At 46.5% G+C, this 17,192-nt stretch overlaps 1 protein-coding gene across 1 annotated transcript in view; it reads left to right on the forward strand.

The window, feature by feature from the left end:
• ECPAS (Ecm29 proteasome adaptor and scaffold) overlaps positions 1 to 17,192 on the forward strand; it is a gene marked incomplete at its 5' end in the record, with an annotated part of 69,410 nt that overhangs the window by 48,345 nt on the left and 3,873 nt on the right. The window contains 15 exons of the mRNA XM_084277976.1: positions 1,135 to 1,182; positions 2,168 to 2,289; positions 3,444 to 3,594; positions 4,491 to 4,556; positions 6,815 to 6,904; positions 7,321 to 7,387; positions 8,129 to 8,220; positions 8,321 to 8,387; positions 12,061 to 12,252; positions 13,150 to 13,358; positions 13,815 to 13,858; positions 14,391 to 14,583; positions 15,076 to 15,220; positions 15,840 to 15,945; positions 16,102 to 16,190. Of these exons, the coding sequence (XP_084134102.1) occupies positions 1,135 to 1,182; positions 2,168 to 2,289; positions 3,444 to 3,594; positions 4,491 to 4,556; positions 6,815 to 6,904; positions 7,321 to 7,387; positions 8,129 to 8,220; positions 8,321 to 8,387; positions 12,061 to 12,252; positions 13,150 to 13,358; positions 13,815 to 13,858; positions 14,391 to 14,583; positions 15,076 to 15,220; positions 15,840 to 15,945; positions 16,102 to 16,190 (1,681 nt within the window). The remainder of the gene's footprint in view (positions 1 to 1,134; positions 1,183 to 2,167; positions 2,290 to 3,443; positions 3,595 to 4,490; positions 4,557 to 6,814; positions 6,905 to 7,320; positions 7,388 to 8,128; positions 8,221 to 8,320; positions 8,388 to 12,060; positions 12,253 to 13,149; positions 13,359 to 13,814; positions 13,859 to 14,390; positions 14,584 to 15,075; positions 15,221 to 15,839; positions 15,946 to 16,101; positions 16,191 to 17,192) is intronic.

Raw genomic sequence — 17,192 nt, forward strand, 5'->3', positions numbered from 1 at the left:
AAGCTGCAGCCAGTGGGAATTTTGGGTATTAAGTAGACTTCAGGTCGCTTGCAGTTAAAATTGCTATGCCACCGTGGAAATTACTTGTGTATGTTACTCATGTTTTTAAATGTTGGTTTTCATTCCTACTGTGCTTATTCTGGATGGTTCAGCATTTTTCCTGGACATAAAAGAATTCCTAAGTAGTGCTTAACTCTAGAGTATAGAAACATTTCTTTTGGGCTGCTTGTGTGCTTAAGTGGCTTGCATGTATGAAGTCAGAGGTCTTGGGTCCTTTCAAGTTTGAGCTCTAGTCTCTCTGGATCCAGGCTTCTCTGCTCACTCAAGTGTAAGCAAGGCAGAGCTGCTTTCCAGAGTGTACTTCGTACCAGGAAACCAGCTTGTTCCTTCCATACTGTTAGATCTAATAATGTGTGTCCCTGAGCACTGAAACTAGCTGATCAGTTTTGCCTCAATGCTAATAAGCTGTATTAGCCTCCAAAATTGAGCAACTGTCTGTAAACTCCCTTTTGGGGAGCATCTAATTTCTGACATTCCCAAATCTGGAAATGGTTTGGGAAGGTCTGCTTGTGGCAAGCCAGATGATTTTTTTGAAGATTCTCCTAAGACATCACCAGTCCAGGTGATTGTGTTTCAGTACCCAGGAATCTTGGCAGATACTGTTTAATTCATCAATGCAAGTAAAGTTAATCTCAGTGGGGGTGTCATGTGCCAGAGCTGCACTGATTTTACTGTTTGCTTTAGTCCATCCTTTCCTGCCCCTAGACATTCAGTTGAGTAAAGCATCACTAAGCAACCAGCATCGTATTGAGGAGGGGATAAAGTATACCCAAAGCACTATATACTTATTTTTGCAGTAGAAGGTTCTGTTGGGTTTTTTGGATTTGGTTTTGGGTTTTACTATTTGGCTTTGTTTTGTTTTGTGGGGTTTTTTTGTACAACCAGTAAAATAATGTGTGTCGGGCAGGATTGTTGATGTGTTTGTTACTGAGTAGGCTTTTTTGAAAGATACTGTATTGGGTATTAACCATGAATATAGCCTTGTCAGTAGTAGTGCTATACTTTTCTATAGACCCATTTATATTAATTGATGATTTAAAGACAATAACAACTGATTGTCGACTTATTTTTTAGGAGACTGTGCGAAAGGCAGCGGAACTAGCTCTAAAAACTTTAAGCAAGGTAAAACTCTTAATTTTGTCATTTGCACAAGGAGACATGTATGATTTTGATGTCAGGTAATCATTCACTGTCATGCCTGCAGGAGTGACCTGTTTACCATAGATTGTTGTCTTGAAAATACTTGTAGTATAAGGTGCAGTCATGACAAATAAAACAGACCCTTACACAGCAACCTTAAGCAGTTTCACCACATACTCCTCTCTACTAATGTCGATGCTGGTGAAGTTCTGATGGTAAATTCTATACAACCAGAGAGGGGATGTAATGAACTGTTTTTTTTTTTTCTCTGGGTTTTTTTTTCTTCCCTGCTGGGGGGTGGGAATTAAGGAGATTTCCTGTAACTTCAGCAGTTGACCATCCCAGCCCATCTAGTTGACCAAATCTAGTGGAACCTCATTGGTGTGAAACAAAGTAATCCACTCTGGACTTTACTCTCTGGTGCTGGTACTGACACAAGATTTTTTGGGTGTAGTACATGTATCATTTAATGTTTCATTTGGTATCCCTCTAAAAAATGTTACATGTGGGGAAATGGATCTTAAAACCTGTGTTTGAAATCATCATCTTCACGATGCATGCAGTGTGACATTTCAGTGGCATGAGCAGCGATCTGGTCCAAAAACACTGTTGAAATTACAGAATCTGTTCTGATCTGGGACTTGCTCTGCCTCATGGAATGGTTGAGTCCATGTGACTGAGATAGTCTGTCCCCCACCTGAGAAGTCATTTGGTCCATCTCTTCATGCAGATCAAGGCCTGCAAGGCTCTAAATTTGTCTTTTCTAGAAGCTGACTCCTTTTAGGGACATGGCTTAGGGCTCATACCTCTTGGAGAGGAGAGTGGAGGTGTAACAGAGTCTGCATTTGGCTGTGAGCAGTTGTTTTAATTGCTGTTGGCTTCTTCTGTCTGACAGAGAAGGTGCTTTAATGTAGTCTGAGCAGGAGGTATGTACAGGATTACAGCACTGATTGTCATCTGTCCCCAGGTCTGTGTGAAAATGTGTGACCCCTCTAAAGGAGCAGCTGGTCAGAAGACGATAGCTGTGCTGCTCCCTTGCCTCCTAGACAAAGGAATAGTGAGCACAGTTGCTGAAGTCCGATCTCTCAGGTTAGTTTGGCATCACATAAGCTTCCTGGGGGATTGGGTCACTCTTTGTCCCAGTGAGACCCATCTGACTCACTTGAGTTGTGGAATGTTCTTTATGTTTTAAGTAGCAAGTTTCTCCCCAAAACAGCTTTTTCTTCTGAGTCCTTTCCTCACGGAGTTCAGACAGCAGCCTACACTTCAAACAGCAGACTACACTTACCTTTTGGGAGTATCTGGCTTCTCTGCAGATACTCAGATTCAGTTCCCAGCAGGAAGTTCTTTTCTCTATGTACACATGGCAAGCTGATCTGCCAGCACTTTGCTGCGTGTGAGGCTTCATCAGGCTTTAGGGCTGGCATATATATTCTGCCTGTAAGCAAAAAATGCCACAGTAGTTCTTGAAACAGTCAGGTCTTATTTCACAACTGGTTGTGAGTAATGACAGTTCACATCCCAGAGGTGACTGCATTCAGTCACCTTGTTCAAACACATTTTAAATCAAGGAATGGTTTGATATCCCTGGTTGTGTAGGGACTTCGTATGCCTGTCACTTTCTAACCTTGTTAATTCCTTCATTTGCTTGAAGGACAGAAAACCTGGAAAATTCAGATTTGGGGTGTAGCTGGTCTTTGCAAAAAATAATTTTCTTTTATTGAACAATATTATCCAGGAAGTTCCCTAACAAATTATAGTGAATATTTCTTCAATTTTTTCATCCTTTTGAAGATAGGAAAACTGTTTGCCAAAATACAGCCTGAGAAGCGTGACCAGCCTGAAACTGACAAGTAGGATTTGAACAAATCTTTGTAATCTTTATTTCTTGGGCAGAGACAATGGGGTGACTTTGCCCAGAGCTTCTTTAAAACAAAAAGATGTGTTATTTGTTCCTGGATCTGTCTGTAGTACAGCCTCTTCATCCAGTCCCTTTGTGAAACTGTGCCAAAGTAAGCACTCACTGTGCACAGCATGGCAACCATTGGAAGCTCAGCACTAGGGTATGATTTTGCGTGAGCAGAAAAAGACAGAAATTTGTTTGCAGGCAGATTGATTTTGGTGTGTCTGAGATTTGGATTGGCCTTTCTGTGGGCACTGGATTAGTGTAGACCAGAGAGGTTTTTCAGCTAGTCTGTGTGTTTCTCTGACTTTCCCTTTGTTGGTTTGTTTTTTTTTCCCAGCATTAATACTCTTGTGAAGATCAGTAAAAGTGCTGGATCTATGCTGAAACCTCATGCACCAAAACTTATCCCAGCCCTGCTGGAATCCTTGAGTGTGCTGGAGCCTCAGGTCCTCAACTATTTGAGTCTTTGTGCAACAGAGCAGGAGAAAGTAAGTGCAACTACAATGGGAAACTATCAACAGAACAGAGATAACAAAGAATTCAGCTTCATTCAGTGAATAGAAAAAATAGCAGATTTGGTAGAGAAGTGTTAAAAGACAAAAAGTAACTAATAAATTATTAAAAATGTTTGGTCATTGGAACGTGGCTGAACAAATGCAGGGTGGGGTTTTTGTGAGGGTTGACATATTTCAGAAAGTGAAGAAGAATCATAGTAAGAACTGTTGCTAAAATACACTTTATCTCCATGTACAGCTGTGGAACAGGTAATGAGAGTTGGCAGTAATTATCTGAAATGCACCTGTACTGTCAGACTTTGCTGTTTTTGACAGGGGGGTTAACTGCAGGAATTCTAATAAATTAGAAGGTGTGCCATAGCATGGTGGGCTGGAGGTGGATGTTGTCAGCCCTTTGGTCTCTTTCAAAGAACCCTATTAATTAGTAGTACTCTTCTGGGAAAGTGACTGAAATCCACTGTTCAGAAGCTAATTTAGCTGGGGAGCAGAGGGGCAGAGAGGTCAAACGCTGTCCTTTGCTAATGAGAAAGCAGTGAACAGTAGGTCAGAGTGGGATTTTTTTTCTCTTTTGTTCCCCTTTTACTTTCTTCCCTCCTTTCTTTTTTGTACTCCTTCTTTTCTTTTCTTTTTTAATTTCTGTGGTGTCAGGAGTGTGTGGTTTAACTCCTGCACTCCAGCTGAACTCCAGCTAGTCTGCCTCTGAGAGGGAGACATTCACAGTCTGTAGACATAATCAGTTTCTATCTATATACGTTGAAAACAGATTCTGGTTTGAGTTTGCAGGGTAGTGAGTTACAGCTGGTACTGCTCTTTCCACTGTTTTCATGTTGAGTTTGCACCCAGGTGTGTTTTCTTCCTTTATTTTTCAGACTGCAATGGATAGTGCCAGACTTAGTGCTGTCAAGTCATCTCCCATGATGGAAACCATTAACATGGTAAGCACTTGATTCAAAAGGGTTCCAGTGAAGGTATGTTGGAGGAGAATGGGAATTGAAGTGGGGGCTTTGCAGAATCCACCTTCTATTTCATGCATTGACTTCTGTCATCCTGTTGCAACATCTTGCCCCTCATATTAGTTGTGAATAATCTTGGCTCCATTTGGAGTCAGTGGATTGTTTCTTCAGCTGGAGACCTGCCTGCTTCGATAAAGAGGAGGGTATTTTTCAAGTGCTTTTCATTGAATGGGGCCTCAACTGGTTCTGGGTTATACTAGCTGCCATTTCTCTTCATCTCTGTCCCATAATCCACAATCAGCTTCTCACCTGAGCATCCAGTTGAAGATAGTTATTGTTTCAAGGCACAAATGCTGTCCAGCCTTTGCTTAGATATCCCTACCTCGGTCTTGCCAGCGCATTCGTCTCGAGGTATTTAGAGAAGATGCTGGTATCACTGAAAGCTCTGTCAGCAGCTGGTGTGTGGCACAGCATTTTTTTCCTTCTGCTGGAGGAGGAGTTGCTGATGCCCAGAAAGTGTGCTGTAGGGTCTGTCTTGGCAGAGCCTCTGCCCTCTGTAAGAGCCTGCACCTTCACAAAGAGGAGACCTCTCCTTCTGCCCCGGCACTGCACACAGCCAGAGGCATGTGAGCAGGCAGGGGCTATGAGCGCTGGCCAGGTTTTAGAAGCATAGCCACCAAATGTATTCTTTGTTTCCAGTGCTTATAGAAAAGTAACAACAGGCCCTGCTGTACATAGCAGTGTGTGGAGGGTGTCAGGTGAAGTGCTCTATAAATAGTGTGTAAAGCAGCTGGGAATGAAAAGCTCCATGTAAAACTGTACTCACTGCCACCCCACAGAATGCAGCAGCTGCTGCTGTCCCTCTTCTTGGCCATGCATCTCCCCTGCTAGCCCTTGGAGAGATAGTTTCCCTGCCCCAATCAATGCTTGGGATTTACTAGGGGAGGGAAGAGGTAGTATGGCTTCCCTGGAGTAAGTAGCGTGAAGATATCCTGGCATATAAACAACTTTCTGTTGTTTCCTCTCTGTTCTTGGGGTGTAGGGGCAATTGTATGATACAATGGATTGTTTCCTTCAGCCTACTGGTGTGGGGAGGGGAAGTGACAGCTTACTTGACTTGAGAAGCTCATAGAGGGTTACCTTCTTGTGGTGGTTTGGCCCTGGCTGGATACGAAATGCCCACCAAGCTGCTCGCTCACTCCCCTTTTCACCCAAGAAAGGGAGAAAATACATGTTGGGAGGCTTAGGATTTGAGATAAGGACAGAGAAGGATCACTCTGCAATTAGTGTCATGGGCAAAACAGATTCAACACAGAGTAAAGGAAAGTAATTTATTACGCTACAGCTACACACCCAGTGAACCGGTGTTTTCCCCTCAGCTATGCTCCTCTTCCCCTGTTGATGTTAGCCCTATCAGTGCAGCCTACACAGGGGTGTCTCATCTCAGGTTTCATCCCTCCCAGGTGATGTGCAGCGTGATTTAGATGGAAAATGTCATTTATGTTTAGCAACTACTCCTTTTAGCTCATTAGCATATATAGGGGGGGTCAACTTTAATATTAATTTCCCAGTTAATGAAGCAAAAGGTTTCACTCCAGGCACCCTGGTCTTCAAAGTCCTGTGTAAAAACTGTCTGTTTATCCTGTATTTTTTTAGCCCATGTTGCTGCCATAAGGTTCCCTTCTTCAGTGTTTATCAAAAGTGTTTGCCTTGCTGCCATGACAGCAGAATTGAAAGAGGTTTGGTCCAGGGGTTTTGCATCACACACACCCCCATGTCCCACTCCATCTCTTACCATTGTCTGCAGTATCCTGAAAAAAAACCCAGTTGTTTATTCCAGGGGGTCACCAATCAGCCTTTGGGATTCAGACTATTTGTTCAGATAGTTTCTTCTTCCAGGTGGTCCCAGATATGCACACCTTTGCAACTGTTTCCCTCCCCAAAAGGAGTTCTTGCTCACGTGCAGCTTTCATCTTTCTAGACATTCAGACTACACCTGTACCAGCAAATGGTCATTTTAGCAGGGTCAGCTCAGCATAGAATTGGGACACGAAAATCTGTACGTGGCAGAAGCCACTTCATGGTGCCTTTTTCCCTACCATGCAGCAAACTCACAGTTCAGCTGAAGGCCAGCCTGCAGAACTGAGGGAGGCCTCAGCTGGAAGTAGACCAGCTTAAGTCTGCCACCATTACCTACCTTATTTCCTTTTTCTGCCCCCCTGTCCCTTGCCTTCCTCTAGAGCTTGCAGTATTTGGATGTGTCCGTCCTGGGTGAGCTGGTCCCTCGTCTCTGTGAACTGATCAAAAGTGGAGTAGGCCTTGGCACAAAGGTATGCCTGTGATTTTGATATTTCATAGAATTGGAGTAATTTTACATCTGAGTCTCAACCACACCTATGTGACTTGTGATTTGACGAGTGTGCTGCTTTAACCTCCCATGGGCTACATGGGTGCTGTGCTCTGAGACACCCAGTGCAGAAGGTTGTCCTTGGTAGCTGTAAATCTTCCAGGATCACATATCAAGAGTGTGGGTCCTGGTGACTTTAATTTCCTAATTCAATTCTCATCATTTATTTGTTTCAAACTATTTATCTGCTTCTGCCCTTGGATCCTGATTTATCAGGGTGGAGGCTTGGTGACCTTAAAACATGTTGTACAGGTGCATACAGCAAGCATTAGAAGTAGTAACCAGGGGCTAATAACTGTTTTTATTTTACCTTTGATTTCCCTTTCAATCAATCTTCAGGGAGGCTGTGCCAGTGTAATTGTGTCCTTAACCACACAGTGTCCTCAGGACTTAACACCTTATTCAGGTACGGTTTGTTTCTAGTGCCAGGTTTTAAAACTGCTCTTTGTTGCTGTTACTATGGTAGCATTATGTCAGTATTTCCTCCCTATTGGCCCTTGATTTCATCACAAGAATGACCTTTTTTGTGTGTTTTCCTCAGAGAGCTGTTTGAGGTTGCCTTGTCCATATGAGACTGGCCTTCTGGGGATGTTAAATACCTCACCAAGTGGGAAGAGGCAAAAGGTTAAGGGAATTTGCTAGTGCCTAGCAGGAACAGGCAGAAAAATCTCTGTACTTTTCTTGGAGCAGACTGACAGCATCTGTGTTAGTGCAGCATTGTCAGTAAGCACTTGTTCCTTCAGCTTGCAATGTGGGAGGGCCATAAACAGGGACTTTGCTTCCTTGGGTGTTAGCCTTCTCTTTACAGTTTATTGTGATTTGATAGTAGAAGTGAGGTTCGCCTTCCTGTTGCAAAACAGAAGTAAAGCAGAAAGCTTGATGGGCTCTGGTGCTCACGTACAGGGACACTCTCAGTGACATTGTGCTGGCTGGGGCTGGGGGAACACTGGCTGTGATGACCCTTGCTGTGTGTGCTGTGCACTGGTTTAAACACAGGGACCAGGCAGACCTAAAACCCTGCGAACATGCAGCGAGGGAAAACGTATATGTTCAGGCAGTCTAGTGAAATGCAGGTCATTGTAGTTCTTGACACGTTCATAAAGCATGATGCTCCTGATAAAGCATAAAGCAAAGTCTCTTCCAACAGGCAAACTCATGAGTGCTTTACTTAGTGGCCTGACTGATCGCAACAGTGTGGTACAGAAGTCCTTTGCCTTTGCTATGGGGCATCTGGTCCGGGTGAGTTGGGGTTTGAGATGGGTTTAGGCTTTATTTTGCTGGGCTTTTTTTGTTTGGGGTTTTTTTTAAGTGAGTGATTTGAGTCTCTTCCCTGTTACAGACTTCCCGGGACAGTAGCACTGAGAAGCTGCTACACAAACTCAGCAGCTGGTACATGGAGAAGGATGGTATGTTGCTTTCAGAGTGTTCAGTTACAGAATGTAGTGCAGAATAAAGTTCCTGGTGACAGCAAAAGCTGGTAAAGAAGCACTTCTGTATTGAGATGCTTGGTTTCACTGGTTGATTAGGGACTTAACAAAGAGACTCACAACCTTGGTCAGACACACGGACTATTACCCGCTTTTAATTTTCCAAATTGGTAGTAATGAAATGCATAAAAGAAAACTGAGGACCCTTAAGAAAGATTTAAGGGCCCTGGGATGCATGGTACAAGGATCTGGAGCACAGGTAGTGTTTCCTCCATCATTCCTACTACAGGGAATGGGGAGGGATGGAAGGAGAAGAGCCAGGAAATTAATACCTGGCTCAGAGCATGGTGTGAGAAACAGAACCTTGGGGTCTTTGACAATGGGCTAGTTCTAGACTCATCAGCCTTGCTTTCCAGGGATGGGGAGAACTTATCCCCAAGGGACAGAAAGATACTGTCAAAGAAGCTAGCGTGGCTCATTAATAGAGATTTATACTAGATAAGAAGGGGGAGGGGGACAGGGCCAGGCTAGATGGAAAAAAACCTGGTTGTGGTAGTCAAGTTATCGATAAACAGTGTGCTGGCAATGACCTCCAGTCAACCACCCTAGTTAATCTGGGGGGTAGTGTGATAACCCAGAGTAGAAATGTGACTGCCACCAATGGGCTAGGTAACTTAATCAGCTGCCACTTGGGAAACAAGTCTTCCCTGAGGAACATAGCAAGATCAGTAGACCAGATGAAGTGCATCTACACCAATGCATGCAGCATGGGCAATAAACAGGAGGAATTAGAAGTCCTTGTTACTAAAGGAGCCTATGATGTGATTGCCATCACTGAAACGTGGTGGGACAATTCACATGATTGGAGTACTGCAGTTGCTGGTTATAAACTATACAGGTGTGACAGGCTGGGTAGGAGAGGAGGTGGGGTAGCCCTGTATGTCAGAGAATGTTGTGACTGCCTGGAGCTGGAGTATGGTGATGAAAGGGTTGAATGCCTCTGGGTAAAGTTCAGAGGGAAACGAAATCAGGGAGATATATATAGTGATGGGAGTCTATTACAGACCACCTGATCAGGAGGAGGAAGCTGATGAGTCCTCGTCCTTATTGGGGACTTCAATTTACCAGATGTCTCCTGGAGGTACAATACAGCAGGGAGGAAACAGTCTAGCAGGTTCCTGGAGTGTTTGGAAGACAACTTCCTGACCCAGCTGGTGAATGAACCCAGCAGCGAAGGTGCCCTGCTGGACTTGTTGTTTGTAAATAGGGAAGGCCTAGTTGGGGATGTGAAGGTTGGAGGATGCCTGGGGCATAGTGATCATGAGCTGATAGAATTCTTAGTACTGGGAGAAGTAAGAAAGGGAGACACCAGAACAAGCACCTTAGACTCCCGTAGGGCTGACTGGTCTGTTGAGGAAGCTGCTCAATAAGATTCCATGGGGGGCAGCCCTTGAGGGCAGAGGAGCCCAAGAGGGTTGGTTGCTCCTCAAGAAGGAAATCTTGGCAGCACAAGAACAGGCTGTCCCAGTCTGTCGGAAGAGTAGTCGGGGAGGAAGGAAGCCAGCTTGGCTGAGTAGGGAGATCCAGGAAGATCTTCGGGAAAAGAGGGAAAAAGATGAGCTTTGGAAGAAGGGGCAGGGGTCTTGGGCTGACTATAGGAATTCAGTGAGATCGTGTAGGGAGAAAGTCAGAAGGGCTAAAGCTGAACTGGAACTCAAACTGGCCAGTTCTCTGAAAGATAATAAAAAGTCCTTCTGTAGGTACATCAACAGTAAGAGGAGGGTCAAGGAGAATCTCCAGCTTTTGTTGGATACTGAGGGAACCTTAGTGACAAGGGATAAGGACAAGGCTGAGGTCCTTAATTCCTTCTTTACCTCAGTCTGTAGTAGTAAAGATAGTTACTCTCTGAGTACTCATCCTCAGGATCTGGCTGACAGAGAGGGGAAGAATAGCAAAATTCCCATGGTTAAGGAGGAAATGATTAGCGACCTACTTAACCAGTTAGACACTAACAAGTCAATGGGGACAGATGGGATTCACCTGAGGGTGCTGAGAGAGCTGTCAGATGTGCTTGCCAAACCCCTTTCCATCATCTACCAGCAATCCTGTCAGACTGGGGAAGTTCCACTCGACTGGAGGCTGGCAGATGTGACACCCATATATAAGCAGGATTGGAAGGAGGATTTGGGGAACTACAGGCCTGTCAGTCTGACCTCAGTCCTGGGGAAGATCATGGACAGGGTCATCCTGGGAGCTATCATGCAGCACATGCGTGATGGCCAGGGGATCAGGCCTAGTCAACATGGGTTTACAAGAGGTAGATCCTGTCAAACTGACCTGATCACCTTCTATGACAAGGTGACCCGCTTGATGGACAAGGGGCAGGCTGTGGATGTGGTCTGCCTGGACTTCAGTAAAGCCTTTGACAGGGTTTCTCACAGCATTCTGACTGAGAAACTGGCTGCCACTGGCCTGGACAGGTGGACCCTCAGCTGGGTTAAAAACTGGCTGGATGGACGGGCCCAGAGGGTGGTGGTGAATGGAACCAAATCCAGCTGGAGGCCGGTCACCAGTGGCGTCCCCCAGGGCCCAGTCCTGGGTCCAGTCTTGTTCAACATCTTTATCAATGACCTGGATGAAGGGATTGAATGCTCCCTCAGGAAGTCTGCAGATGACACTAAGCTGTGAGGAAGTGTTGATCTGCCTGAGGGTAGGGAGGCTCTTCAGAGGGATCTGAACAGACTGGACCCATGGGCTGAGACCAACGGGATGAGGTTTAACATGGCCAAGTGTAGAGTGCTGCACATGGGACATAACAACCCCATGCAGCGCTACAGGCTTGGGGGAGGTTGGCTGGAGAGCTGTCAGGCAGAGAAGGACCCGGGGGTGTTGGTTGACAGCAGGCTGAATATGAGCCAGCAGTGTGCCCGGGCAGCCAAGAAGGCCAATGGCATCCTGGCTTGTATCAAAAATAGTGTGGCCAGTAGGTCTAGGGAGGTGACTGTGCCCCTGTACTCGGCATTGGTGAGGCCACACCTTGAGTACTGTGTCCAGTTCTGGGCTCCCCACCGTACAAAGGACATTGAGGTCCTTGAGCGTGTGCAGAGAAGGGCAACCAGGCTGGTGAAGGGGCTGGAGGGCAAATGATATGAGGAACGGCTGAGGGAGCTGGGGATGTTTAGCTTGGAGAAGAGGAGGCTGTGGGGAGACCTTATCACCACCTACAACTACCTGAAGGGAGGTTGTAGAGAGGTGGGCGATGGTCTCTTCAGCCAGGTGACAGGAGGCAGGACAAGGGGCAATGGCATGAAGCTGTGCCAGGGCAGGTTTAGATTGGACATTAGAAAAAAAATTTTTACTTTAAGAGTTGTCAGGGACTGGAACAGGCTGCCCAGGGGGTTGAGTCACCTTCCCTGGATGTGTTCAAAAAAAGGGTAGATGAGGTACTTAGGGATATGGTTTAGCTTAGGATGGGAATGGTTGGGCTCCATGACTTTCAAAGGTCTCTTCCAAGCTTGTTTTTCTGTGATTCTGTGATTAAATCCCATACATCACTATATCATGCTGTGCATTCTTCTGCTTCACAGGAGGCAGACCAAACAGTTAAAATCCTAGTCCCCTGTCATAACATGTGATTGTTTCTCTCCTTCAGAGCCAGTTTACAGAACAGGCTGTGCTTTAACTGTGCATGCGATGGGACGCTACAGCCCGGACGTAGTGAAGAACCATGCCAAACATGTGCTGCCATTGGCTTTTCTTGGCATGCATGAGGTTCCTGATGAAGAAAAAGGAGAGAAAGAGAATTCTACTCTGTGGACTGAAGTTTGGCAGGAAAATGTACCTGGTAAGTTGTGTTAAGTGCTTTCTGGAAAGCACAGGGCAAGAAATATCATGCTCTCTGGGAATCCATTTTGGAAATACAGAGTTCTCATGGTAAGAGATTTGGGAAGCTTGTTTCCATAAAGATGTCCTGAATGAGTTTAGGCAGGTTAGTTTCTCTTCTATTTAAAGGAATTATGGAACTTTTGATCACTGAGAATACATGGACCCGTTCAGAAGAAGTGTTTTAAGATTGTGCAGCACTGAAGGCCACTGTCATATGGCCTGATTGTGGCACAGGGAGCTTGATATCTTTAGAAATTTCGATGCTACCCTTTAAGGGCTGATGCACACCCTGAAATTACAGGGGACCTTAGCCTGTGTGGTGGGTTGTAGAGCCGACTTTAACTTCAGAGAATGAATCTATGCAGTAGAAGGGCTCCTTTGCTTTGTGTCTAGTTCTAGACGCATGATGAGATGGTTTTGCTGTTGTCTTCTCTGGCCTGGGTTTGGATCTTGTCCCTCCATCACCAGATTCCTCTTCTGGAGTTTGGGAAAGGAGCTGCAAAAAGCTTTTCCAGTGGCCGGTTTCCATAGAAGTTAAGTTTCTTAGAAACAGGCTAAGTCAGTGTCTAGTGTCTGACCCATGGAAGGACTGAGATGAGCTCTTTGTCTATATAGATGCTAAAGATTTTCTTTGGAAGCATCTAGAAAACAGAATTCATTCGGTCAGTCTGGGGGGCAATTCTTCACCCCTTTGCTTGAAGTAGGCCTGCTGATACGTTTCGTGGCTGGGAAAAAAAGGATAAATCACTAACTGCTTTTTAAATTATTTTTATTTTTTTTTAATAAGATCAGATTATTTTTTGTCTGTTTGTTTGTTTTGTGGTAAAATTCCGGTTTTCCTGTGTTTGACCTGCAGGTACTCAGGGTGGCATCAGACTGTACATGGAGGAGTTGATAGCCATCACCCAGAAGGCTCTGCAATCCCAGTCCTGGAAGATGAAAGCCCAGGGAGCAGCTGGCATGGCATCAATTGCCAAACAGACAGGCTCCCTCGTCCCGCCGCACCTGGGGATAGTGCTCTCTGCACTGCTGCAGGGCCTGACAGGGAGAACCTGGACTGGGAAGGTAAAATGAGAACTGGCACCTCGTGGGTCACTGTGAGCACTGGGGCGCGCAGGAGGCGCGGTGCGCTGTGCCGCAGCGGCTGGCACAGGGAGCCGTGCCGCTTGCGCAGCCTTTAGCAGGTACGGTGATGGGGAAGAAACGGGGGAGGAGTTCAGATTGCTTGAGGAGTTCAGTTCCCACTCGGGCTACTTCCACCGCACCCTCTTCTAGCTTGAGAGGTGTTGCTTGTGCGGTGAGGTGCTGTGAGGCCCCCTGCCACTGCCAGTCCAGTGCAGATGGGAAGAAAGTCCTCTGCAGCAGGAGTGGTGGGAGCCAGACTGCGTGCTCGAGGCTGGTGTCAGAGGCTCGTTCCTCTGCTGCCTCTCACAGCAGAGTACAAAGGTTTTCCCTGCGCAGCAGGATGGAGCCGTTGGGCTGTGCAGCATTTCTCAGTGGTTTCTGTTTCACTCATTGCAGGAGGAGCTGTTAAAGGCTATTGACAGTGTCGTCTCTGCGTGCAAGTAAGTATCTTGGAAGAGTTTGGTACTCTCAGGATCTGGGATCTCAAAAAGGAGGTTGTTGTACAGTGTTGATAAGGAGACTGTAGAAAGTTGTGAACACCATCTTGATCTCCCATCAGCATGTGAGGAGTCTCTCTCCAATCCACTCACCAATATGTGGGTCACTGATGAGAGCTGGGAGGGGCAAGTGATGCTTCAGAGGGAACTGCAGAGGTAAATTTAGGACAAGGAAGAGGATGTTGAGAGGCTAGAATTGCTAAGAAAGAAGACACTAAAGGGAAGGATGAACACTTTAAAGGTGAAAAGAGATGAAGAGGTAGAAAAGTGAAGAGGGAAAGTACATTGGAAGCATATGGGCAAAGACAGGAAAGACAAACAGGGAGAACAGCTTGAGGGCAAAGAACAAGCACCAGAGTGTAACTTACAGTTACAACTGTTGGTAGGCAACCCTGTGCCTGGACACAGGAATTACTCCGGTGTTTGAGAAGGGATTAATGTGGGTCTGAGAGCATTTGTATGCCTTGTGTTTCAGTGCAGAGCTGCAGAAGTCAGTGCCTGGCCAGCCCACCATCAGTGATATTGTCCAGGCTGTCCTGAAGGAGTGTCGGAAGGAGAACCTGCGGTATAAGATGGTGGCACTGCGCTGCGCGGCTGGCGTGCTGCAGGCAACAAAGGAAGACCGCTTCCAGGAGCTGGCAGATATCGTCTTTCCCATGATAAAGAAGGTGACAGTTCAGCTTCTTGAGTTTTCCCTCTTTCAGAGCAAAGCACCCAAGTGGTGACAGTCCAGCTGATGCTGGACACACGCCAGACTTCTGCCCAGAAGGCTGCTGATGTGAGGAATACACCACACTCAGCCAGATCCTTGGTGGGGCTGAATACCAGACTGTTGGTAAGCCCTGGGGGGGGTTGTACCTGTGCTGCCCAAATTCTGAATTGGCCCTGCTGTTTAGTACCTGCAGTGCTTCGCAGCTCTGTGAGTGGGACTCTCAGGGCACGGGCAGGAGTTTGGATGCAAGGCCACGGGGCCGCCCTGCGCTTCGGCAGGCTGCCGGTAGCCCCAGGGCTGCTGGTGGCCAAGGGGGCCTGTGCTCCCTCTGTGTGGAGGCACTGACTGCTGTGCGCAGCTGCGAGGGAAGACTGACTTGCACTGAAGTGTGTGGCTAGCCTGCTCTCATCCTTCTGTCGATCATACCTTCCCCCCATGGCCTCCCCAGAACTCTCTTGAGAGCATGGGCACAGGTTTACCAAAGCATGACGAAGAGGATGAGGACATGAGGGAGAAAGAGGTGCAGATGGAGTCCCTGATCTGTGCCTTCGAGACCCTGGGCAAAGCCTGGCCAAGGAGCCTGGAGACACAGCGTAAGTCAGCTGATGATGTGCGGCACAAACTTTGTTGGCTCAAACTGTTTCCTCTTAAATTAAAAGGTGGGGAGGGAGGGACCTGGAGATCATGTGGCGAGGCTCTTGAGGAGGTGCTTGCAGCTCACAAGATCTTCAGTGAGAAAGCTGCTGCAACAGCTTTCCCAGAGAGTAGCCCATCCTTGGGCAAATTGCTTCACTGCTGTTAGAAATGCGCTTCACCAAGCTGTTCTGAGTTGGTGGAGACATGCAGGATGCCTGAGGTAGTTTGCCTGATCAAAAGCAGCACAGTTCTGCTGTTCACCTTTATGTTTGCATCACAGCTGGTATATGGTGGAGGAGGAGCTGGGTATGTTTGAAAAGACCCCAACCTGGGTTGCTTTGTTAGCATGCCAGAGTGCCTGATGCAGCAGTTTGTCTTCCAGTGTTTGTAAATGAGCATGTTAACGAGGTGAAGATTTCCAGGGTCACTTGGTACAGGATGTTGACTTGGTTATACACAGTGACTTGTGTAATGTCGCTGTGAGAGGAGCATAAGGAACACCTGGGAGACAGAGCAGGAAGTGTTTCCTTCTGCCTTTCCCCGTGGCAGCACAGTGACATCCTTACTTCTCTGTAGGTTCCTATCGCCAAGAATTTTGCAAGTTAATGTGTGACCGCCTGAAGCTCAGCACATGGAAAGTGCAGCTCGGAGTGCTACAAGCCATGAATGCCTACTTCCAAGGGTAATTCTCCTTTCTGCAGTCCACTTTGGTGTTTCTGTTCCTTGTTGCTTCAGACTGTTTAATGAAATGGAGGATGACACTGGATTCTTGGAGGAAGTCAAGCAGACTTCTGTCCCGGTGACGCAGGGTGTCTGACAGTGATTTTGCATTTGACAGGCTAATGCTGTTTGAGGAGGAGCACTCAGACCCTGTGGCTTTGACAGAAATACTGTTGGAAACCTGTTCATCTATCACCTATTCTTTAGGTAAGTGGACTTGTCCTGGTTTGTAGTTGACAATGAATTGCTTGTTAATACATTGTTCCCCGGGGGATTGGCTGGTAGGTAAGCTGTCAGAGATGGCAGTTGCCCTGTGATAATTCTGATTTTGCAGTAGCTGTTCAAGACAGTTCTGTACAGGGTGCTGTTCACAGGGAAGTGAATTCCTCTGGTGCAGGAGAGCTTTGGAAGGGGAGGGAGAGGCAGTCAGCAGACTCCTGTGTGCGCAGTGTCTCAGGAGTGCAGATTGGAAATGTGGTTTTCTCTATGCAGAAGATAGACCCCAGCTAATCAAGTTACTAATGATTTAATGAAACACAAGGTTTTCTCCTCCACAGTTCAAACTTCTTGAATACATGTAATTGTTGGAGACACCCAACATTTTCTCAGCTGGTGCATCAAGCTCCAAGGCTTTGAGGCACTTTATGCTCTGCCTGATCTGAGTGCCCATGGGGATGTAAGTGCTACCTATGTCATGTTGACAGCTGTGGGGCTGCTTATTGCTCTGGTAGTGTTCCCATTTGTCCTGTGACTGAAACTGCCAGAGTCTCTTCACACCTGCATGGTTTTTGTACATCTAAAGGCAGCACCTACTACTAGCTAGCAGCCAATCCAGACATCCCCGTGGGCAAAGTTTCCTTTAACTATCAACCCTCTGGAATGAGACTTTAACAATATTTTGTCTCAAAAGACCAAATAACTTCTTATGACAAGCTTGTGCTTGATGGCATAGGGTTTATGCACCCCCACTTAATGCTACTTGTTAAAATTTGGGTGGTTTATAGCCTTTGGAACTCACTGAAAGAGCAGTCTGTTACGCGCAGGGTTTGCCTGTGATCACATCGCAGCTCTGCCAGCGCTGTTCCCTTTCAGTAAGACACGGTACAGCTGCGGCAGCCGCAGGGAAGAGGCACAAGGCTCCGTCGACTTGTTGAGCCTCTAGTTGTCCGCTTTCTGCCATTCAGCCGTGTCCCACGGGGGGGCACCGCA

This window comes from Gallinula chloropus (genome assembly GCF_964237585.1).
Source record: "Gallinula chloropus genome assembly, chromosome: Z".
Classification (NCBI taxonomy): Eukaryota; Metazoa; Chordata; class Aves; order Gruiformes; family Rallidae; genus Gallinula; species Gallinula chloropus.